This window comes from Pan paniscus, chromosome 3, assembly GCF_029289425.2.
Source record: "Pan paniscus chromosome 3, NHGRI_mPanPan1-v2.0_pri, whole genome shotgun sequence".
In the NCBI taxonomy this organism is placed as follows: domain Eukaryota; kingdom Metazoa; phylum Chordata; class Mammalia; order Primates; family Hominidae; genus Pan; species Pan paniscus.
In genome coordinates this window covers 88,624,527-88,650,002 of record NC_073252.2, presented here as the reverse complement: position 1 = coordinate 88,650,002, position 25,476 = coordinate 88,624,527, and the positions used below count along the sequence as shown (strand labels likewise).

The following is a 25,476-nucleotide window of genomic DNA, read 5'->3' as shown; positions in this document are numbered from 1 at the left end:
TTCGTCTGTGGGTTATATAGAAGTTTGTAATTTAATTTCCAAATATTTGATGCTTTTATAGTTATTTTATTATTTTCGATTCCTAGTTTCATTCCATTTTTCTCAAAAAATGTACCCCATAGATATCTACCTTTTAAATTTAATGGGACTTATTGTGTGACCCAGTATATAGTGTGTCTTGATGATGTTCCACTCGCATTTGAAAATAATATATAATTATTTTATTAATTGTAGTATTCTATAAATGTCAATTGGGTTAAAAATATTGATAATATTGTTCAAGTCTTCTAGAAATTTTCTGATTTTTTCATTTAGTTGCTTTATCAATTATAGAAAGAAATGTTTTAAATTCTTCAACTGTGATTGTTAATTTATTTATTTCTTCACTTAGTTCTGTCAGTTTTTGCATTGTGTATTGGTAGAAACAAGCCATCCACATGTTTGATTGCTGTGTCTTCCTAAAGAACTGACTTTTACCATTATGAAGTATGGCTCTCTGACTGTGGTGAAATGTCATATATTTAGATCTACTCTGATACTAGTATAGTCACTCTAACTTTCTGCCATTTGATGTTTTCATGAAACTTATTTTTCTAATTTTCCTTAAACATATTTCTGGACCAGCAAAAATAAATAAATAAACATAAAGAAGGTAGCAAAAACTTGTAATTTTGTTATTTTCAAATGATAAGTATAAAGAGAATTCTGATTATTAGACTGCTGTCTATATTTCCATGGTAATTGCTTGATTTGGATATTTCTTTACTTTATGACTCTCCACTGTGGCCATTTCCTTCTCTAATTATCCATTGCTGAAGTTCCTACCCTATAGACTTTTCTTTCCGTCTCAAGATGTGCTGATAGGAAAATGTCATTTAGTTATAAAATCCTTATTAATGCCCTTTGAATCATTTACTGAAATGCAGTAAAAATAAACTCTTTAAAAATTCCCACCAAACAGTGACAAATGATGAAGTAGAAAACACTGTAAATTTTATAATGTGATTGCAAATTACGCTGAAAAAAACCCAAAAATTTTGCATTGAATATTATCCTTGAAAGTTTTAAATTATTATTCCTTTTAGGTAAAATGAAATTAATGTTTGAACTATTAGGTAGTAGAGAAAAGAAAAAGAAAAATAGATTCCAGCTCTTCAATCAATGGCGGGTCTTTTGCAAATGTTTCACAGCCCCAATATTTGCATCAACTATATGGGCCTGTAAATTATATAAATTTTCAAATAAGTAGTTCCTTGATTTTTACTTATCTGGCTATTTTGCTAGAATAGATACAGCTTATTATATCAAAATATATTTGTTTGATAAAGAGAGAATAGAGCAAACTAAAAGGAAGCATTAAAACAAAACCCACCTCTGTAGATATTAAACATTTTCTTTTATAGATCATAAAATTTTTTTAAAATTTAAGAAAAAGAAGAAAAAAATGATAGAGTTCTCTTCCCTTACTACAGTCATGTCTTTTCCCACTAATACTAGAGAATAAAGTGACAACAATAGAATTTCTAAAGGCCCAACATCGGTCATTTTTCTAAAAATAAAGGAGTTGAAATTTGAAGTTGCTGGGAATATGAATGTGCATTTTAATAAAAAGAAACTGATCTTTAAAAAAGGATGACAGAATTTGGAGTGTGATACTCCATTCAGATTATTAATTCTTAGCTCACCTCAAAATTAAAATCTAGGAGGTCGACAGACCATCATTAGGAAAACGGTAAGCTCAGCCAAACAAATAAGAAGTAATAATGGCTTTATACCAATAATTTTATGTTTATTAGATTAACTGATTTGTGGTTTTATAATGATTTATAGTTATCCTTTTCCTCTGAAATTGCAATGATGTTCAGTGAAAACAAAATTTTCTCTGTGTGAAAAGAGTGAGTATATATGGAAATAACCAGTCTCTAAACCTCTAGGCCTTTCTTCTAATCTGGAAGATTTAGCAGATAATTTAAAAAATACAGTTAAGGAGCACCATAGCCATCTACTGCATAGAAAGATCTGAAAAAGCTTCAGGAAATTATATCTACCATTGATAGACTTGGGCATACAAATGGGTCTTGATTAAATTAAATCTAGTAATTTTTGTGATGTGTCTTTACTTCATATTCTGAGAAAAAAACATATTGTACACTTCTTTTAAAGAGGAGAAATTTACTACATACTTACTTTGATCCTCATTCCATCAAGCACTCAAGTTTATCATTTGTTTTCTGCCAACAGTTATTTTAATGGTAGCCTGGAAACAGAATGAAATCCATTTCCTTTCATTTATTTATTAATAAACACTTATTAAGCAGCAAATACCTTCCAGGTTGAGAAGATACAACAAGGTACAAGTTCACAAGATCATTTTCCTGCATCTTAGAATATCACTGGGAAAAGGAAGATTAGCAATTATAACGAGGAGACATAAGTGCTCCAATGATAGAGGAAATATAGACTGTTATACAACCTGTAGAAGAACTTGTAAGGGCAATTAGGAAACATTTAAAGATTTACAGGGACTGACTTGATCACATAATCATTTTAGCCTGACAGCAATGAGTAAATTGATTTGATAGGTGGGAAGACTAGAAGTAAGACCAGTTATGAAGTAACTTCAGTAAAATGGACCATCATTGATGTAGGAGCAGTTGGAAGAAGAGATACATATAAGCAGATCTGAAAAGTATTTAGGAGCAAGAATCTCCTAAGTAGAGGAAGGTTTCAGGATGTTTAATACCAACAGTCTAAAACACAATATCCTAACCCAGTGCTTTTCCAGTATACTTGGAAGAGACACTGAGAAAGTCCTCACCATTCACATGCTTGGGCCAAAGACAGGTTTACTGAAGCAGAATATTTAGAGCAATGCCTACCCATTACTCATCTCCATCTCTGGTTCCTACCCAAGATGATTCAGATACAAACACAATGTTAGATTCACTTTCGCAGGTGTATTCACTTTCAAAATTATATTTTATTGAAAGTATATATTATATATTATAAAATAGCATAACATATATAATCCCCAAACCTGGATTAGATTAATATGATTTATGTTGTTATGGTGATGGCACAAAATGGAAGAATTACTAAGTGCCAAATGAATTACTTGATGAAAATTTTTATTAAACCCAAAGTAGGTAGAATAATAAGTAATGCAATTATAGTTAATGACAAAATAACTTTTAAAAAAATCTGGAATGAGCTAATGGGATTTAACATTTTAATAGCAATCTAAGGTTGTTTAGCCAGTAATAAAAATTGCAAAATAATATTAAACATGTGATACCTCACAAAAAAATTTAGAAAGAAGTAAATTTTATAGGTAGCTTTAAAATATTACAAGTAGATCTCAGCATTAATGCTTATATTCATTAAAATGACATAAATAATATGGACTATATAGATAAGAGTACTTGAAAGATAGAGTACAGGTCGAGTACCCCTTCTCTAAAAGGCTTGGGACCAGAAGTGTTTTTTGAATTTTTTCAGACTTTAGAATATTTGCATATACCTTATGAGACGTCTTGGGAATGGGACCCAACTCTAAACATGAAAGTCATTTATGTTTCATATATACTTTATAGACATAGCCCAAAGGTAATTTTATACAATATTTTTAATAATTTTATGTATAAAACAAGTGGTTTAAAGTACTTATATGTGGAATTTTCCACTTGTGGTGTCACGTCAGTGCTCAAAAAGCTTCAAATTTTGGAGCATTTTGGATTTTGGATTTTCAGATTAGGGATGCTCGACCTGTATATTTATTTAGCCTGCTGTGTAGAACTTTCCAAGGAATTATTTTTATTACTCCACAACCCTGAATCAGTTCTAGAAACTTTAGGAAAGTCATCTATTAACACTCTGTCGAGGCATCCTTCTAGCCGCTAGTCATTAACCACAACCCTAGAGCAATCTTAAACAGATTAAGCCAAAAATTTTCTGTGATCTTACCATTACTATCTCTGGATATTTTCAAATGCTATTTGTAGAAGATGTTCCCTCAAAAACAACAAAGGATAACTTGATTTGCTCACAAGAAAGGTGTACCTTTATTAGCAAAAGTGTAAAAATATCATGAATGCATTGCATTTCCACTAAGTCATAGGTTTCAAAGAGATCAATGAGAAAAAATATACAAATGCAATACTCATGTAACAAACCAAAAATCTCAAATAAAAGCATATTCTAATATGACATGTAAAATTTAAGTAATTATTTTACCTTAAAATCAAATAGGTACCTTCTGCCATTAAAAAATAATCTGTGAACTTGGCCAGGTGCGGCGGCTCATGCCTGTAGTCCCAGCACTTTGGGAGGCCGAGGCGGGCGGATCACGAGGTCATGAGATCAAGACCATCCTGGCCAACGCAGTGAAACCCCGTCTCTACTAAAAATACATAAAATTAGCTGGGCATGGTGGCAGGCGCCTGTTGTCCCAGCTACTCGGGAGGCTGAGGCAGGAGAATGGCGTGAACCCTGGAGGCAGAGCTTGCAGTGAGCTGAGATCGCGCCACTGCACTCCAGCCTGGGTGACAGAGTGAGACTCCGTCTCAAATAATAATAATAATAATAATAATCTGTGAACAAAGATTGAACGATTGTGCATCATAAACATCAGCTCAAAATAGGAATGAATTTTTTAATATTAAAATATATTGTTAATCTAAATGAATATTGATATTAAACTCCAATTTAGTAATGAAATGGGAATGGAAGTTTAAAACTTCCTGGCTTAGGGAACATTTCAAAAAACAATTTTCTTTAGAGGCCTCTATTATGAATATCTTCTTAGTAGAACTGTTGTCTATGCTAATCATATAATACTATTGCTTTTCCCTGTTGATAATAAAGACCCTCTGCTCACTGAATGGGCTGCACAAACATATATTAAGTATTGTTCACTCTACATCAGCTTTAAAAAATCAATTCTCTTCAGCTTCTTCGAATACCCCTTAATAAAGAAAACCAGGTGGCAGTATGGAAACCATCTAAATATATTTTGAATATTGACTTTATAGTGAATATCACTGAATATTTTAAAATTATAAAATTAAGTACTCTAAGAAAGCCTCTTGACACCTTCTGTCAGCTCTTTCTACTTATCTTTTGCTTTAACTGATTTGTTATTAAAATTCAGACCAAACAGAGGTAAAAAGCTGAATAGTTGAGACTAGTATCTTCTAATATAACAGCTGTTACTAAGTTTGCCTTGTTCAAAGAGGATCAGGTTGCATGTTAAGCCAAAGGTGGAAGAAATTCAAACTTATCTATTCATTTGCAGGCAAATATTTATGTTGTCAGTATAGAAATCATACAGTTATACACATAGTAATGTGCTAGTCAATATTTAACAACAGGCTTGCCAAAAATAAGAGGACCTAATTTGCAGTGTTTGCCAATTTCTGAGGCATAAATACTCCCACATGGCTGATTTCAAGCTACCAAAATGACATAAATGAATCTACATGTTGGAAATCTGTACAGTCAGAATTATATAGTACTTCCACCATGTGATTCTAAAAGATGTAAATAATCTCACAAGTGTAGATAATAGTAAAACAAATAGAAAATACATTTTGAATACTGATTACCCTTTTTAAAAGTAATTGATTTAAGTTCATATAATTTATTTTGATGCCTTTGCTGAACTGCCAGCTCATATAATTTCTGAAATTCTAAGAGTAATCAAGTATAAGCATACCGCTACAGCACAACACATTATAGGATCCAGAATATCCAGAAACAAAGGCTGCCCTAGAGATATAACCTGTATGGGACACAGAGAAGATATCTTCCAGCTTTTGTTTATGATATGGTTTGGCTGTGTCCCCACCCAAATCTCAGCTTTAATCATAATAATTCCTATGTGTCAAGGGTGGGGGAGGCAGGTGGAGATAACTGAATCATGGGGGCAGTTCCCCACATACAGTTCTCATGGTAGTGAATAAGTCTCATGAGATCTGATGGTTTCATAAATAAGAGTTTCCCTGCACAAGCTCTCTTGCCTGCCACTGTGTAAGATGTGACTTTGCTCCTTCATCGCCTTCTGCTGTGATTGTCAGGCCTCCCCAGCCATGTGGAACTGTGAGTCAACTAAATCTCTTTCCTTTATAAATTACCTAGCCTCAGGTATGTCTTTATTAGCAGTGTAAGAACAGACTAATACAGTTTATAACAGCTGATGAGAACACATTACTGGAAGCCCCAATAGTCTATGGCATTCATTTCTTTTATACTGCCTTTTTTCTTCCTGATTCAATTCTAGCCTCCAGTGGTAGCTGCTAGCATTATTATCAAAGTGTGCAAAAAGCAAATATTAGCAATCATTATAACATAGGGACCATTAATTCTAAATAATAATATTTTTCTCAATTCTTTATTAATATCTCCAATCAATAAAGATAAATCTACTTAAATATAATAGGATGTAATACAAAGACACAAATTTCAGGCTGTTGCCCTGAAATTACACTTACTTGAGAAAAATAATTTAAAATTTCTAACTCTCACTTCACATGTCTATGAAGTAATAATAATCACGTGTATAATTTGTATAGAAATCCCTCAAATAAAACAACTGTTGTAATTATAAAAATCAAACCAAAGCAAACTTGAGTCCTAAAGAATGGCTGATTTCTGGGCACAAGGGTAAAATAATCTCATTATGTATTTTCCTGACTAGCTCACTGTTTCAGTAACTAGGCCCAAGCTGTGGGGAGGGCAACTACATTCCTTAGGCAAAATCATTCAGACCTTCAGATTGAATTTTACCGTAATTCAATTTTACTGAATTCTGATTATTGGAACAAAAATGACTAAATAAACTACTTTTATGGTATCATATAAACAAAGACCCAGTATCATTGATGTGAAATACATTTAATAGATTTCTCAATAGCTTTATAATAGCATGTAACCATAACTATATAGCTGATACTCATTTCTCCTTACCTGACAAATAGGGGGATGCTTGGGATCAATTTATTCTTTTTTAAGTATTTCGTAAACTCTTTTTTTTTTTTTTTTTTTTTTTTTTTTTTTTTTTTTTTTGAGACGGAGTCTTGCTCTTTCGCCCAGGCTGGAGTGCAGTGGCCCGATCTCAGCTCACTGCAAGCTCCGCCTCCTGGGTTCACGCCATTCTCCTGCCTCAGCCTCCCGAGTAGCTGGGACTACAGGCGCCCGCCACCACGCCCGGCTAATTTTTTCTATTTTTAGTAGAGACGGGGTTTCACCGTGTTAGCTAGGATGGTCTCGATCTCCTGACCTCGTGATCCGCCCGCCTCGGCCTCCCAAAGTGCTGGGATTACAGGCGTGAGCCACCGCGCCCGGCCTTCGTAAACTCTTATAATTTTAAGGCTAAAGAGTACCTTATAAACCAGAACTTCAAAACACTCATTTGACATATGAAAATAGCTAAGCTCCAAGAGGAAACCTGACCCCTGCCCAATGTCATGTAGTTAATTACTGACAGAGCAGGGTCTAACCACGTCTGCAGACTTCATTGTCTACCAGCACTGAAGGACATTAATCTTAGAGCAAACCATTACCTCTTGAAGAACTCTCTTCATCTTTAATAATAACGTCTTGACTGCCGTGCAGTCCTGTAACATCAGTCTGAATGGCAGAGAATCTATGCCTCCGTTTTCTTCCACACCTTGTAGAGGCCAATCCGCAGATGGACTGTTGGGCATTCGGCTGATGTGGGAACACCTGGCTTCTTGATCAACGTCCTTTGTTAATTTCAGGGAAAGATTCCTAACAAGAAAAAAAAAAAAAAAGAACAAAAATTACAGTGCAGCATGCTTAGAGCAGTATTTCCCAAGTTGTTAATCAATGTTTCTAGTATCCTAGAAAGTATTTCTTGTGTCCTCATTTCATGATATTAGTTTATTTATTTATTTTTTTTTTTGAGATGGAGTCTCACTCTGTCCCCCAGGCTGGAGTGCAGTGGCGTGATCTTGTATTCTTAGTAGAGATGGGGTTTCACTATGTTAGCCAGGATGGTCTCAATCTCCTGACCTCGTGATCTGCCTGCCTTGGCCTCTCAAAGTGCTGGGATTACAGGCGTGCACCACTGCTTCCATCCTCATGATAGTAGTTTTTAAAAATTTTCACACATTCCAGTAGAAATTATGAAATGGTTCAAATATACATTTAGTGGTAAGATTCAATGAAAATTACTGTTTCAGGATATAATCTTTCCATTAAAAAAATTGTTTCCATTTTTAAAACCAAAAGACCTATCCAATAATGATAATTAATATTGTAACATACTTCAGAATATTTATAAAAACAGTTTAGGGCTTCTGCTTAATTTCAATACTATACATATATATTTCTGAATTATATTATTTTCTTACATAATATATTTTTATATCATATAATTTTCTGAATTATATGACAAGATACTTTAGCAACCTAAATAGAGAAAAAACAAACAGATGCTCTGGTGCTTGCCACCAAGGTCAGGCAATAATACAGATAAGAATATATATTTTAATTAATTTTATTCACATCCCATTATTCACAAACAGAATAACTGAATTTATAAATTACTAGATAATTAGTAAACACATTTTTGAATAATATTCAACTGTTTACTTATCTTCACAGATATGTTCAGTGGTTCAATTGTCCTGTGAAGGGATAAGATAATAATTACTACCTCCATTTTATATCTATAATGAAATAATGAATAAAAAATTATGGCTAACATTTTTTGAGGGTTGACTATTGGCCAGGTACTGTGCTAACCACTCCATGTGTGTTAATTCATTCAAACTTTGAACAACTTCAAGAGGTAGATGAAATAAAGTACAGATAAGTAACTTTTCTTGGAGTTAAAGAGTTAGTAAGAAATGGATGTAAAATGAAATAACCTAGGATTTTGCCCCCTACTAACTACATAATGTGCATGCATATAATAATAGCTAATATTTATATAGTTCTTATTGAACCTCAGGCAGTCATGTAATGTCCTTATAGGTGTTAAATCATTTAATTCTCACAACAATTCTTTAAGGTTAGTAGTATTATAATATCCATTTCCCAGTGGGGTGATTTGAGTCAAGAGAGGTTAAGTAACTTGCTGATGGTCACACAGCTAACAAAAGACATTGCTGAGGTTTGAATGCTGGCAATACATACTTAGCTCTAAACCACCACAGTGCTGCATTTTGTGTGGAAAATAAGCATGCAAATGAACAAAACAGTATACTTACAGTTATACTAAGAATCATTAACATTTTCACTTTAAAGTGTATATTTTATCTGATACGATTGATTCAATTTAATTATATTATGTCTAATTGCAACGAACTATACAGTCATTCTTAAAGCCTTCCGTTTAGTGTTAATGCTTTCTATGGCTATTTTCTCTAAGACCAATAAGAATAAAATCAAGTATAAAAATTAGAAGTCACAGTAGGTATATATTAAATTAGAGTAGTACTTTAGTTATAATCGAATTTTTGAAGATGTATCATTTTTAAGTTGTGAACTTGCCTGCTATTTGGCATATATTAGGCTGACTCAGTAAATAGTTGTATAATTGAAATTGAATAGATAAATACAATAATGGGTGAATAAATAAAACACAATTTGTTGTAATCATCGACGCATACAACTCATACAGAAAAATTTTTTTGTATTGTGAATTGTTATGAATTGCAGGGCTCCTGTCCATGGCTCTAAGTTTCCTGCCACAATTACAATAAAATTTAAATTATATTTCTATAATTCCTGTTAGTTAGCGTGCTGGCTCTTTAAAATTATTTGGTCAGTCATGGATCTAAACACCCATGAGTACTGACACAACTTTCAGGAATCATATTCGTGTGAAGTTCTAACACTGTATTTCAGGGAATTTACTGAGGCTCTGGAGATTATAATTTAACATTTACAAATTTGAATATCTTTGCCATTTTCAAATAGCTAAGATGAGCCATGTACAGAAATGCATTTTGAAAATAAAATTAGTCATTTTTTCATACTTCAATAATTTGAATATATTTTTAATCCCAAAAGGAAACGATGATGGCATTTTTTTCCAAAATTATTGAAAACATCCACATTGTGTCCAGCAGAGCAGTGATGGCTGAAGTTGCAGAGATTAATAGGATTCTGTCACTGACTTTAAGAGGTTCACCACAATTATTAACTTTTTAGTAGTTGATACCAAAAAAAACTAATATTCTTTCACATATGAGAAACAAATCAATTTATCTCAAAACATTTTATCTCTACATGAAAAAATAGATCTGCTACAAGGCTATGGTAATCAAAACCATTCTTAATTAGGTTGAAACAGTTAGTGAAAGATCTGTTAAATGGGGTTGCCACTCAGCTGCAAAGGCCGGCACAGCCATCCTGTTTTATGTTGATTGCCATTGTCTTTCTGATTGGTTGGTGCCCATGGTTTACAGTTGTTCAATGTATTGAATATTAATGTTTTGATCAATAGCCATTATTGGGCAGAAAAATACCCAAGTGTCTCTGGGTAAATTCACCTAAAATTATCCTTGTGGTTGACAAGAAAATGAAGAAAAATCTCTAATACAAAGCCATATTTTCCTCTAGCACAGACAACATATTAAGGCTGGTGAGGGGAGAAAAAAGATTCAGGTGCTCTTCTGTTCTTGCATTTAGCAGGGTTCACTGGATAATACAATTCGTTCACTTGGGGATATATAAGTCTGTCTGCCAACTCTGAATTATTATAGTTTCAAGAAACTGAACAAATGTGCTTTATATCACCAAAGATAGTCCTTTAACTTGGCAAAAAAAAAAAAAAGAGTATGATACTGAAGCTGGATACAGTGGTTCATTAATCACCATAACTACTCCAAACAGAAAACAAAGACAATGTAATCTCCACTGAACACATCTATATACAGTTCATCCTCTCTGTGTCAACTTCATGAATCTTCAGTGAAATTGTTAGTAATATTTACACATGCCTCGTTGCTTATGAGTGCTAACCAAGTTTTTATAATTTAAGATTTAGTAACATTTAAAGTTTGAGACATACAGACTTTTCTAAGTCCATAAGTACCAAAATAACATAGGTTTTGGATAAGATTAATAGCAAATCCCATAAATATTATATTAAGTGGATTCTCGAATGAGTAGAGGATTTGAGACTTACAACTGATACTTAACACATTTAAGTTAAACTACGATGGTGAACTGGCTTTGCACTTTTTTCCCTGGGATCCTTTGTGTGAAAGGAATTTCTTGTCAAACTAGTTCAAAAGTTCTGCTGTAATTCTCTCGTCAGTATGGCAGACAAGTTTAATGGGAAAACATATATCTTGACACAAACTACAGGGGAACTGAAAGGTTTTCCTTACCTGAGAGAGAAAGTAAGAATATTTTTATGATTTTTTTTCTCACTTAGCTATAACTAAGTAGTATCATTGGGTAGTTAGAATTTCCTCTGCCCACAAGTGCTCTTCAAATCATTTGAAAACTTCTTAATATAATGGCCCAAATGACTATCAAAATACAAGATCATGTCAGTTGCATAGCATTGATCCCATTAACTGTCATAGGAACCTTTCCTTATTTAGTGCAATGACATCTTTCATTATAGGGAATGTCTATGGCCAAAAAGCATCTCAATGATTTACACTTTATAATGTAACTGTGATTTCTGAACCAAATTTCCAAAGAACGGAAAAGTAAGTAACCCCTATTTACCTGGCATAATAAATAAGCATATGCACACAACTGCCTTCCAAAGCTTCATTAAGTAGAGCTGCAGAAAATAATAATTTTTCAAAACCTTAGCTTAGGAAACTTACTGTTGTTTCAACTTCATTTTAAAAAGGTTCAGGTTATTTATGGTGAGTTTAATCCTAGCTTGAATAATTCTAAGACCAGCACAATGACATAAATCTATATTAATGAACTAGCATTCCCAGAACCTAACAGAAATATCTGTTTAAGGACCTACCTACAAAAAGGCTGTTGATTATGAATAACTTATATTTTTCATTTTTCCTTTCCAAATATATTGTTTGTCTGAGAGTGTTATTTTAGGAAAACACTTGTATCTCAAATTATTCTGTAACTGAATGTTTCATCATATTTCTAGAAGAGATGAAATCAGCATTTCCCTCTATAGTAAGTGTAGTGGTTATAAGAACTTAACAGTACATTTAGATAAAATTTACATTTAGATAAAAATTACATGTGACAAGTTATTTCACCACTACCTGTGATATGGGGAAAAGCAAGATAGAATTCAAATATCTTAACATAGCCAACAAGGTTGTTTCATGGTCTAGAAACTGTCTCTCTCACAAAACCTCATCTCTTAACAGCTGCCTCTTTGCTCTTTGAGTTCCAAACACATTGGCCTTCATTCAGGCGCTGAAATGTGCCAAGTTCCATCCTGCCTCAGGGCCTTTGCATATGTTGTTCTATCTCCATAAAAAAAAAAATCCTGCCATCCTGGCCGGGCGCAGTGGCTCACGCCTGTAATCCCAGCACTTTGGGAGGCCGAGGTGGGGGGATCATGAGGTCAGGAGATCGAGACCATCCAGGTTAACACGCTGAAACCCCGTCTCTACTAAAAATACAAAAAAAAAAAAAAAATTAGCCAGGCGTGGTGGCGGGTGCCTGTAGTCCCAGCTACTCTGGAGGCTGAGGCAGGAGAATGGCGTGAACCTGGGGCGCGGAGCTTGCAGTGAGCCGAGATTGCGCCACTGCACTCTGGCCTGGGCGAAAGAGGGAGGCTCTGTCTCAAAAAAAAAAAAAAAAAAAAAAAAAAAATCCTTTACCCATCTTCCGATCTTCCCTAAAAAACATCAGCAAAATACCATCTCACACCAGTTAGAATGGTGATCATTAAAAAGTCAGGAAACAATGGGTGCTGGAGAGGATGTGGAGAAATAGGGACACTTTTACACTGTTGGTGGGACTGTAAACTAGTTCAACCATTGTGGAAGACAGTGTGGCAATTCCTCAAGGATCTAGAACTAGAAATACCATTTGACCCAGCCATCCCATTACTGGGTATATACCCAAAGGATTATAAATCATGCTGCTATAAAGACACATGCACACGTATGTTTATTGCGGCACTATTCACAATAGCAAAGACTTGGAACCAACCCAAATGTCCATCAATGATAGACTGGATTAAGAAAATGTGGCACATATACACCATGGAATCCTATGCAGCCATACAAAGGACAGTTCATGTCCTTTGTAGTGACATGGATGAAGCTGGAAACCATCATTTTCAGCAAACTATCGCAAGGACAAAAAAACAAACACCGCATATTCTCACTCATAGGTGGGAACTGAATAATGAGAACACTTGGACACAGGAAAGGGAACATCACGCACCGGGGCCTGTCGAGGGGTTGGGGCAGGGGAAGGGATAGTATTAGGAGATATACCTAATGTAAATGAGGAGTTAATGGGTGCAGCACACCAACATGGCACATGTATACATATGTAACAAACCTGCACGTTGTGCACATGTACCCTAGAACTTAAAGTATAATTAAAACAAACAAACAAACAAACATCAGGTCGCCAGAGAAACATCTGCAGCTAGTACCCGACTCTTAAAAAATACACAGGTACCTCTTTTATATGGTAAGACTTCATTTTTAATGCTTATCACAGATGCATTTTAAAAAACTAATTTGAGGGGACCTCTAAGAACACATTTGAATGAGCTGATCTACACTCCACCTCATGTTCCAAATACAAAGAAATGCTAAATAACTTACAACCACATTTATTTTAAAACATATTACAGTACAAAAGGAAAAGCCAGATGAACTTCCAGGTGCCATATGAAAGAAAGCAAAATAGAAATAATTATACAAATTGCCACTGTGGTAGTGTCAGGGTACTGAACTTGCATGAGGTTTCTAAAAACAGAGGCTGCAGCAATTTTTACGCCTATGCAGATAAAGGAGAAGATCTGCCACAGACAAAGGAGACTCATAGTGCTGATAGACATAGAGTTCCAAACTTTAAAAAGGCTCAAAAATTCACTTGATCCTACTAGTAAATTAACTACCTGCTGGAATAACTCTATTCTTTCTCTAAAGGAAGACAATAAAATACAGACTCTGAAAAACATGTCATCCATTCATGTGTGGCAAATATTCCAATAAGTAGGCATGCAAAGAAGCAGAAAAACAATTTACAGACAGACACTAACAATGAGATGACCCATATATTGAAATTAGCTGACAAGAATTTTAATCAGCATTATAAATATGTTCAAGGTCTATTAAAAATGGTAATAACAAAAAAACAAATGGCAAGTGTCAGCAGAGAAAAGGACATTATAAAAACAAAAAGAAAAAAAAACCCAGAAACTTGGAAACCAATTGATAACATTTCTGAAAGGAAAAAAATATTATGTGCAGACATTGTTGGCTGCCTACCCACTATTCATTTTATACCTCCTTCCTGCTTCCTTCAAAAACAAAACTTCTTAATTTGTTTAAAGGCTGGTTCTCCTATGACTCAGATAAATAAGAGAAAGAGTGAGGTAGGAGGGCTTCAGGAAAACATTTCCTCCCTGGCAAAAAAGAAAAAAAAAACACAGAAAAATTATAGCTATTTTCCTTTGGATGTTGTTTTGTCTTGATATATTGCCTGGAATGGTTGGTGCATCCCACAAAAGAGAGGAGAGTCAGCTGTTAAGAATACTGGTGGCCGGGCAGGGTGGCTCACACCTGTAATCTTGGCAGTTTCGGAGGCCGAGGTGGGCAGATCACTTGAGGTCAGACGTTCAAGACCAGCCTGGACAACATGGTGAAACCCCCTCCCTACTAAAAATAAAAATACAAAATTAGCCAGCAGTGTTGACTCACGACCATAATCTCAGATACTCAGGAGGCTGAGGCAGGAGAACGGCTTGAACCCAGGAGGTGGAGGTTGCAGTGAGCCGAGATCGCGCCACTGCACTCCAGCCTGGGCAACAGAGTGTGTGAGACTCCGTTTAAAAAAAATAAAAGAAAGAAAGAAAAGAAAAGAGGTCATTGTTTCTTGTAACTAACCAACTTGGGGATTCCCTACCTCTTCTTGTTAGACAAGATTATGTTTTTGGGTTTTTTGTTTTTACTGTTTAATAATCTTTGTGTTAGGTTTGTCTTTTACTTGAAGGCGAAGGCATTCTAACTGGGATAACGGCTAAAGGATATATTCCAGTAAGAAAGACATTAAATCTAGAAGTAAGGGTGAAATATCATAATTAACTGTGTAACTATTTATTTCTATATTTGAAACTACGATGATTCAAGGAGGTAATAGGGACAGTACTTGTGTTTCTTGTTCATCAATGTATCCACAAAACCTTGCACAATTCTATGTAATACTCATATAAATAGACTAATCAAATTTAGTATAGAAAAAGAATAATAGTCCATCATGTATAATATCTCCATTTAATATATAGGAAAGCTCAAGCCTAAATTAATTTTTTAACTGTCACACAGAGACTGTGAAATTCTGGTTTCCTGACTTCTAGTCCAGTGTTCTTTTACCATATTGTATCATCTCTTAATAGGGTTACATTTTTAAATACACTTGTATTTATCTATTCTATTTTCACTGAAGCTAGAATAGTGAAATATTATTAAGTTACAGTCTTAGGGAATTAGATTAAATAGTAACGACTCCCACTATTCACTAAAATTAGTTTCCTTGTCCAAAATTTTATTAATTTTATTTTTACACCTATTTTGGTGCTTATTTTTTACTTTGTCCAAAATTTTAGAGAAAGTATCCTATGAGCGTAAAACTGATCATACAAACTCCGCAAGTTCTGGCTTAGTCTTAAAAAGAGAAGGTTGACGTGACTGTGTATGTTCAGTACCTTTTCTCCATGCCATTAATGTCATGTGTATTTTTCTCTCCCATTTTCTACTTTCATATTCACATGTGACTTGAGATCCAGGTTAAAGAGCATTTCACTTATGAAAAGAAACAGAATTAATGAATGTAGAGATGAAAGTACAATCAGGTTGAACAAAAAAATCCAAATTATTGTTTAAAAATTCCATACACATAAAGATACACACCAAATCTGTTTACACACACATACATATTTTTCATTTTCTAATTAATTATTTAATTGTAGGTATTGTACGCCTGTAATCATGCTATTATTGAAGTAATAATACATTGGGTTTCTTTCCCAGAGCACTAAAACTGACAGAAAGTTGAGAGCACAAAATCATCAAAGACATTTCATACAGATGGAAATAAATCAAACTCTTATTTACTGCCCCCTAATATTTATAGAAGTTGTTCGTAACTTACAAAATATCACAGGCTGGCGGGTCTTCCTATGTCTAAGAGGTATCAAACAAATTTTTTTTAATCTAAAATTATTTCTCCTTAGCCTTTCATGCAATTCATCATATAAACAACATAAATCATCTGCTGTGCTGTAACACTTTTATTTTATACATTTTCCAAACTGCACTTTTTTCTCCTGCGGGGATCAGGAATATTTCCCCACCCTCTCATTCACCACTATATGGAAGAGTAATTTTATTTGGGAAATTTTAAATTACAGAAGAAGAGTAATGAGTTTAACAAAATCTCATCTGAGGAATAATTATTTCACAATGATACTGAAGAGCTTTCAAAATTTGCTAGAAGTTCAGTTCCATTGTAGTTTTTACTACATTTACTGTCAAATACATTTATAAAGATGAAAAACCTCTAAAAAGGGAAAGAATTTTTACTGTATTAAATATTCTATTTAACATTTGGTTGAAAACAGCACTTTATAAATATATCATAGACAATGAGTATTTTTATTTTGTAGTTACCTATAATGTAGATCTTACAGTTATGGGTTAAGTATTTTTGGCTTTTTAACTTACATACTATAATTCATTTGAAATATGTTTAGTGGAAGAAATATATAAGATAATTCATTATTCATTTTATTTTTGCTTTTTGAAATACAGGCTTTTTTTAAGTCACAAACTCCAGGTCTAAAGTGATTTACTTATTATGAACTTCTTATCAACAATAAGAGTTTTATACTTGCAGTGTAACAGAATAAGATGAGAATCATCATTTATTATGAAAATAAATTTATTTTAAATGCCACTTGTTACCTACCTTCTTCCCTTCCCTTCAATATCAGAATAATGAGCCACAAAAATACCAGTGCCTTGCTTACTTCACATCCATATTATGTAAGAAATTTGATTAATCTTACAGGACCAAACTACTAAAATAAAATCCAGCCTATTTCATTATCACATAAAATAGTTAGAACCTAATATTATTGTTTTAAGAGCTAGTATGTAAAATTTTTATAGCCATTTGAAGAATGCACAAAATGGGAGTTTAGATATGATTTATGAAAAACATTATCAAAAATATTACTGTATGTATATTTACTTCTGATAATTTGTGTTATAATATTCAAGATGGGGCAATCTAAGAGCTATAAGTGTTAGCCAAAAAATTATAGTCTAGAAAATAATGTTTCTAAAAAGAAAATTGTTGTCCTGTAATTTGGCATAAAGGTAATACCTAAAAGTATTGGCATAATCCATAGTGGCTAGGAAACTAAAGCTTCCAATACTTTTCAAAGGTAAAGACTTGGTGCTTATGACTTTGAGATTACAACTTTGAATAAATCTTTAGGGTGACAGAACTTTATCAATTTGAGAAAGATTAATAAAACCTACATTAATCTTCCCAATCCGATTTCATACATTCCATTCTAAAAGTAACAAAAGGACTTGTGATATTTGTATTCAATTTCTACTAGAAACAGATTTTCCATATTACACCAAGTCAAGGATTCCAAAACGCCTTGACATACCCACTCACAGCCACACACACAAAAATCATCTAGATTACTTTCAAATAAGAAATGAAAAACATAATATGGTTTATACATAATTATATACAATAGAACTGTCAAATCTGTTGCAAGGAACAAACAAAAAAATCCTTGAGATTAGTAAGAAAATCTCAGGCTAGACCTCAGAAGGGATAACATGAAGACAGAATGTCATCGCTGAACTAATTTAAATGATTCAGTTTAAAGTAGCTGAATTACTTTCCATTATTCATCAGTATAGCATCAACATAGACAAATACTACAATCATATGTATAAACATGATACATGGCTATAAATCATAAGGTTAGATAAGTTAGAAGCTGCAAAATGTTTTAGGTTTCTGTTGATGAATCTTTTCCTAACTCCTTTCTCAAAGACACAGACACTAAGACGGTTGGACTCTATCTTTGTGCTTCAATATATTTTTCTTTGACTGTTATCTCAGTTTCTTTCTTTCTATGCTGAAGTATACTTGACATTTAAAACCAGATAACAGTGGTTGCTGGTGGCATAGGATGGTTTTTCTTTTACACAAGCAGCAGAAACACAGATTGGTATCAACATTGAATTGTCTTTGAAACAGAGATGAGAATAAAAACTCAGCCCTCTTCTTAATACAACCAAAGAAGAGGTGAGAGAATAAAAGCTCCATTTTGCTCTTTCCTCTTCAGAGATAACTGCCCATTTAGAAAGGATAACAGAAAAAAAAATAATTCCCCCCAATAAAATCAAGTTCCATTCCTAAGACATACCTTCACCAAATAATCGTACTACGTTGTTTTATATGTATTGTTTCATACATATGAAACATATGTCTGAAAAGAATAAACTGTTCTGAAAAGAATAAATTGTTTTATGTGTAATAATTCTATTTTAAATTATGTCACCTTTAGAGATATTTTAATAATCAATTCTTATATTAACATTTTCCTAGGTGTAGAGACTGAACAGGATACACACAGCAAGACAGAACTTTAAACCCAGAGTCTGGCTCCAGAGTGTGAGTCCTAACATTTTCACTCCCTTCAGAGACAGCCACTTGGCAAAATCCTCAATAAGCTTCTTAAGCCAAACTCTAAAAGCCATGAATACATACTGATTAGAGGATATAAGCTAGTTTCACCTCAGAGTAATTCCTATAAGCTCTTTTATTTGTATTTAACCTAAAACATTTTTTCTCTCTCTCCATTTTAGTGTGTGTGTGTGTGTGTGTGTGTGTGTGTGACAGAGCCACACTCTGTGGCCCAGGCTGGAGTGCAGTGGCCTGTTCTCGGCTCACTGCAACCTCCGCCTCCCAGGTTCAAGCAAGTATCCTGACTCAGCCTCCCAAGTATCTGGGATTAGAGGCGTGTGCCACCACACCCGACTATTTTTTTTATATTTTTGGTAGAGATGGAGTTTCACTCTGTTGGCCAGGCTGGTCTTGAACTCCCCTGACATCAAGTGATCCTCCCACCTTGGCCTTTCAAAGTGCTAGGATTACAGGTGGGAGCCACTACGCCCAGTCTAAAACATTTTTTCTCTTATTCTTCAACAGTTTGTTAGAAAAGTGTAACATACTGGAAATTTTAACCAAAAACTACTTTATTAAAAAAAAGTTTCCTAGAATCATTGAAATAATTTTGGTATACAGGCATACCTCAGAGATATCATGGGTTAGGTTCCATGCCACTGCAATAAAGCAAATATTTCAATAAAGGAAGTCACACAATTTTTTTGCTTTCCTAGCACATATAAAATTTGTGTATACTATACTGTATTTTATTAAGCGTGCAATAGCATTATGTCTAAAAAACAATGTACACACCTTAATTTAAAAATAATTTATTGCTAAAAAATTCTAACAATCACCTGAGCTTTCAATGAGTCCTAATCTTTTGCTAGTGAGAGGTCTTACCTCCATATTTATGACTGCTGACTGATCAGGGTGGTGGTTGCTGAAGGGTGGAGTGGCTGTGGCAATTTCCTAAAATAGGGCAACAATGAAATTTGCTGCATCTAGTCACTCCCTTTCACAAAAGATTTCTCTGTAGCATGCAATTCCATTTGGTAGCATTTTACCCAGAGTTAAACTTCTTTCAAACTTCGTATCAATCCTCTGAAACCCTGCCCCAGCTTTATCCACTAAGTTTAGGTAATATTCTAAATTCTTTGTTGTAATTTCAACAATATTCACAGCACATTCACCAAGAGTAGAATCTATCTCAAAAAAAGAAAAAAAACCAACGCTTTCTGTGCTGATCTATAAGAAGCAACCGTTATGGGATTACAGCAATTCAGTTACATATTCAGGGTCCACTTCTAATTCTAGTTCTCTTGGTGTTTCCACCACATCTGAAGTTACTTCCTACACTGGTCTTTGTAGTCTTGAACCCCTTGAAGTCATCCATGAGGGCTGGAATCAACTTCTTCCAAATTTGTGTTGATGTTGATATGTTGTCCTCCTCCCATGAATTACAAATGTTCTTAATGGTATCTAGAATGGTTCTTTCCAGAAGATTTTTAAGGTATTTTACCCAGATCAAACAGAAGAATCACTCTCTCTGGCAACTCCAGGCTTACAACGTGTATTTCTTAAATATGAAGACTTGAGCATCAAAATTCCTCAACGATCCATGAGCTACAGAATGGATGTTCTGTTAGACGGCATGTAAACAACTTTAATCTCCTCATACCTCTCCATCAGAATGCTTGGTTGACCAGGTGCATTGTCAATGACCAGTAATATTTTTAAAGAAATCTTTTTTTTTCTGAGCAGTAGGTTTCAACAGTGGGCTTAAAATATTCAGTGTTCCGTGTTGTAATCAGATGTGTTGTCATCTATGCTTCGTTGCTTCATTAATTGAGCACAGACATAATTCTTAAGGGCCCTACAATTTTCAGAATGGGAAATAAAACTTGGCTTCAACTTAAAGTCAAGAGCTGCTTTAGTCCCTATCAAGAGAGTCAGCCTGTCCTTGGAAGCTTTGAAGTCAGGCATTGACTTCTCTCTAGCTATGAAAGTCCCAGATGGCATCTTCTGTCTGTTTTGTCTACCTTGGAAATCTGTTTACCAGTGTAGCCACCTTCATCAATGGTCTCAGTCAGATTTTATGGATAACTTTCTGTGCTTCTACATCAGTGCTTGCTGCTTTACCTTACACTTTTATTTTATGGAGATAGCTTCTCTCCTTAAATCTCATGAACCAACCCCTGCTAGTTTCCAGCTTTTCTTCAGCAGCTTTTTCACCTCTCTCAGCCTTCATAAAATCAAAGAGAGTTAGGGCTTTTCTCTGGATTAGGCTTTGGCATAAGGGACTGTAATGACTGATTTGATTTATCCAGACCACTAAAACTTTCTCCATATCAGCAACAAGGCTGTTTTATTTTCTTATAATTCCTGTGCTCACTGAAGTAGCACTTTTAATATCTTTCAAGAACTTTTTCTTTGCATCCACAACGTGGCTGTTTGTCAAAAGATGCCTAGCTTTTGACATGTTTTGCGCACTAAGCTTAATCATTTACAGCTTTTCACGTAAATTTAGAGAAATGTGACTCTTCACTTGAACATCTACAGGGCATTGTAGAATTGATCTAATTTCAACATTGTTGTGTCTTAGGGAATAGGGAGGCCTGAGGACAGGGAGAGATATAGGGGAATAGCCAGTCAGAACACATACATTTATCCATTGAGTTTGCTTTCTATATGGGCACAGTCCATGGCACCTCAAACCAATTACAATAGTAACATCAAAGATTGCTGATCATAGATCACCATAACTAATATAATAATGAAAAAGTTTGAAATCTTGTGTGAATACCAAATTGTGGCACAGAGACATAGTGAGCACAGGTTGTTGGAAAACTAGCACCGATGGACTTGCTTGACACAGGATTACCAAAAACCTTCAATTTGTAAAAAATGTAGTATGTGGGAAGCACTGTGTAAAGCAAGGTGCAATAAAATGAGATATGCCAGTATTTAAACCTGAGTATCTGCGATCCAATGGAGATGTTACAGGAGCCCTGTTAAATAAACTATTCATGTTCTTAGAGCCAACTTCTTAGAAGCTGGTCATAGGAGTGTAAGAAAGGATTTTTATTTTTTTATTTCCATGTGAACGTCTGTTTTTTCCTGCACAGGAAGAAATCATGTCCTTTGTTAACAGTTCCTTTATGTTCCTTCGAGAAACTCCTTACTCTTCTCCATGATTGCATGCAGTCTTGCTAAACAGGGTCCCATGCTCTCTTCCCCTGTGGCTATAGCTGCCATAGATAGTGATTCTTCTGATGAATTTAGGCAAAGTAAATTGAAAACCTTCTGGAAAGAATTCACCATTCTAAATCCCTAGATTACGGTTCCCAGAAGTGTGAATCTTTAGTAGCAACAAAGGACAAAGACAGAAAACCATAGTAGCTGATTTATACTATTGAAGAGCTTATCCATTAATTCCTGCCACCCATGGTCAGATTCATGGACTTGTGAGATGCCCAGCTCTTGAAAGGACACTACATTTGGTATCATATTCTTCTGTCACCACCTTGAAATTTTCAGTGATTTCTGAACAAGTAGTATTACATTTTCATTTTGCACTGGACCCTTCAATTATGAGGCTGGCCCTGCTTCTATCTCAGTTCTCTAAGATTCCCATCTTTTGCCTGACTTGAGTGCTGTTTAGCTTTTCATTTCTGTGTGCCTCTTCATATCCTTCCAATAACCAGTTTTTTTTCTTTTTTTCATGAAGTGAGCAAAAGTAGGTTTCTGGGACTTGTATCAAAGAACTGTATGTTATACTTTTGGGCACACCTAAGACTAAAGTGTAAATGTAGTACAAGGTTCTTCCAGTGCCTGCGTACTGTTGGGTGTATTCCTGTCATGCCCCTTTGTGATCTCTGAGTTTGCTTTAGAGTATTATTGTTCCCTGGATACTCAGAATTCATTATTGGGTTGCTGTATTTCATTTAATTCTAAGTCAGAGGCCAGTGACTTTTTTTAACTTCCCTGTCAAAATACACCAGTGCTATGCCCTGGCCCTCACCACTCTGACCCTTCTTAGGTAATTAATCCAGCTAATATGCTGGTGTCTGATAAGAGACTGGTATAACATTTTATTTTAACAGAGTACATATTATCCAAAAGGAATAACTCCACACACAAACATTAAGGGGATTATGTCTGCAAAAGACAGCCTTTTTGTGGTATTTGGTTTCTCAAATACTACTATATAGGGAGCCATATATTCTGTCTACAAGTTTCTCTTGCATTTGGAAGCAAAAATACATAAGCTATTCTAAGACTGACCTTTTTACACTAGGGAGAATGAAGTGGCTTGGAGGGAAGCAATAGAAAATTATAAGAATTTTGTTTTAATGTGGAATTTCTCTGCTTTAAAAATGGAGTTACATATGTCATAAATCTAATAAGTTTATCTTATACTGCCTAAGTTTCTTTTCATTGGTAGTTCCAACACATTAATGTTTACTCATTTTCTGTCTTTGTTCATGAGAAAGGCTAAAACTGATGGCTGCTTTCTGTGATTATCTTGTCTCTTAAGTGATGAAATATACCCTGTTATCCAAATACCCTGTCCTACTGAATTATCAACAAGAAATTTAGATTATGCTTTCCACCATTAAAAAATAATAATGATCTTTTTAGTATTCCACCAATGTTCCCAATAGTTTCTCTCTAAAACTTTCTATAAACCAAAATTTTACCTTGAGATAAACAAAAACTTCATGTGGAACTAAATAGTTTATTTTTGTTGTTGTTGTTTTAAGTCTTAAGATATTTTATTTGTAAATAAACTCAGCAATTTTAAATTACATTTTATTGAACACGCAATTAAAATATTTGTTATTGGCATGTCTACAGATATCATTTAAAAGAAAATCAAAGTGAAAATAAGGTAAATAAAAGAGATATATTAAGAAAGAGTATAAAAAGGAAAAATTTGAGTATTTGATATCTGTGAGAAAGTTTCTATAATAAATGTGCTGATCATATTTAAGAGGCCAAGTATATCTCCCTCTAAGATATTAAGACTCCTTTTCATGTCATGTGAGTGGTTTTATTTTGAGGATAACAGAAATAAGCTGTATATATAATTTTAAATATATAATATATATAAAGCCTGTTTCTACATAAAGTATTATTTTAAATATATAATATATATAAATAATTATATATTATATCCTGTTCATCCATATATGTATGTAGTGAATGAACAGGAAATAATAACTTTCTTCATATGAAATGGTATTATAGAAATATCCTTAAGAGGTTTGGTATATTAATTAATACACACAAAAATAAAATATACCAATCATATAAGAACTGAACTTACATTTTAGAAAAAAAAAAGTTTCAGTTTTTAAATACCAGGTAGCCTAGACATTAGCAAATGGATATCTTCTACCCCTGGGATCATTTTGTTCTCTCAAAGCAACCAACTGAGATTTGAATAAATCCAACTGATCTTATAAGGATATCAAGACTTCAAAGGACTAAAGCACTGTGCCTTCAACCTCTGGTTCACATACTAAAAAGATCTACTGAATTTACATGTTAGCAGTCATATATCACAAGAAAGAGAGTAGAATAAAATGTTTGCAACCAAACAGTCCAATCATTAAATAAAGGCAACAGAGCTTCATTTTTTTCAGTAATTTTGTCATTTGACAGCTTTTTTGTTGTTAAGAATATGAACTGGGCTGGGCGCGGTGGCTCACGCCTGTAATTCCAGCAATTTGGGAGGCTGAGGCGAGTGGATCACCTGAGGTCAGGAGTTCAAGACCAGCCTGATCAACATGGTAAAACTCTATCTCTACAAAAAAAAAAAAAAAGAAAAGAAAAGAAAATTAGCCAGGCATGGTGGCGGGCACCTGTAAACCCAGCTACTCAGGAGGCTGAGGCAGGAGAATTGCTTGATCCTGGAAGGGGAGGTTGCAGTGAGCCAAGATCATGCTATTGCACTCCAGCCTGGGCAACAAGAGCAAAACTTGGTCTCAAAGAAACAACAACAAAAAAAGAATATCAACTGATGGCAATCTTCTGAGTTTCAAATTTTTCTTATCTCATTAATATAGTGAGATAAAGGTCGATCTGCCTTCTGTACACTCTAGCTCTATTCAATGCATATAAATAAATTTGATAATATTTGCCTTCATTATTATGTGTGTAGCTTTTCACATAAAAATATGATGTTCATCATAATACTAACATGAAGTTTATTGTTGTACTGCTTAATTATTGATTTGACTTCTATGTATTCTCATAGTTTTAAAAGCAAATCACTCAAGTGGTAGACTAGCCTAAAATTTTTCTTTTCTAGCAACTGAAGATCAATGGCCTCACTGTCAGATGTCAGTCTTAGAAAGCAAAAAGAGCTAAAATATTTATATCATATGTATCTATTTATACGTGTATGAATACGTTTAAGCAATCACCATGAAGTAGTAGTTGATAGTTGTTCACAAATATTCTTCTCACATGTTTAAGACAAGAAGATTGGGCATGACTCGAGAAGGGCAGTAAAATTTTTGACTCAGACAGAATGGCAGATTCCTTGCGATCTTTTGTAATTACAGCTTACTGAAATCACATTTTATTTATTTATTTATTTATTTATTT

The 25,476-nt window shown here is 34.1% G+C and overlaps 1 protein-coding gene across 6 annotated transcripts in view; it reads right to left on the bottom strand.

Moving 5' to 3' along the window:
• The window catches only part of CCSER1 (coiled-coil serine rich protein 1), a 1,490,059-nt gene that overhangs the window by 981,186 nt on the left and 483,397 nt on the right, over window positions 1-25,476 (bottom strand). For all 6 annotated transcript variants that reach the window (XM_055111625.2, XM_034958922.4, XM_003829898.4 and 3 more), the window contains one exon: window positions 7,560-7,767. In XM_055111625.2, coding sequence (XP_054967600.2) covers window positions 7,560-7,767 — 208 coding nt within the window. The remainder of the gene's footprint in view (window positions 1-7,559; window positions 7,768-25,476) is intronic.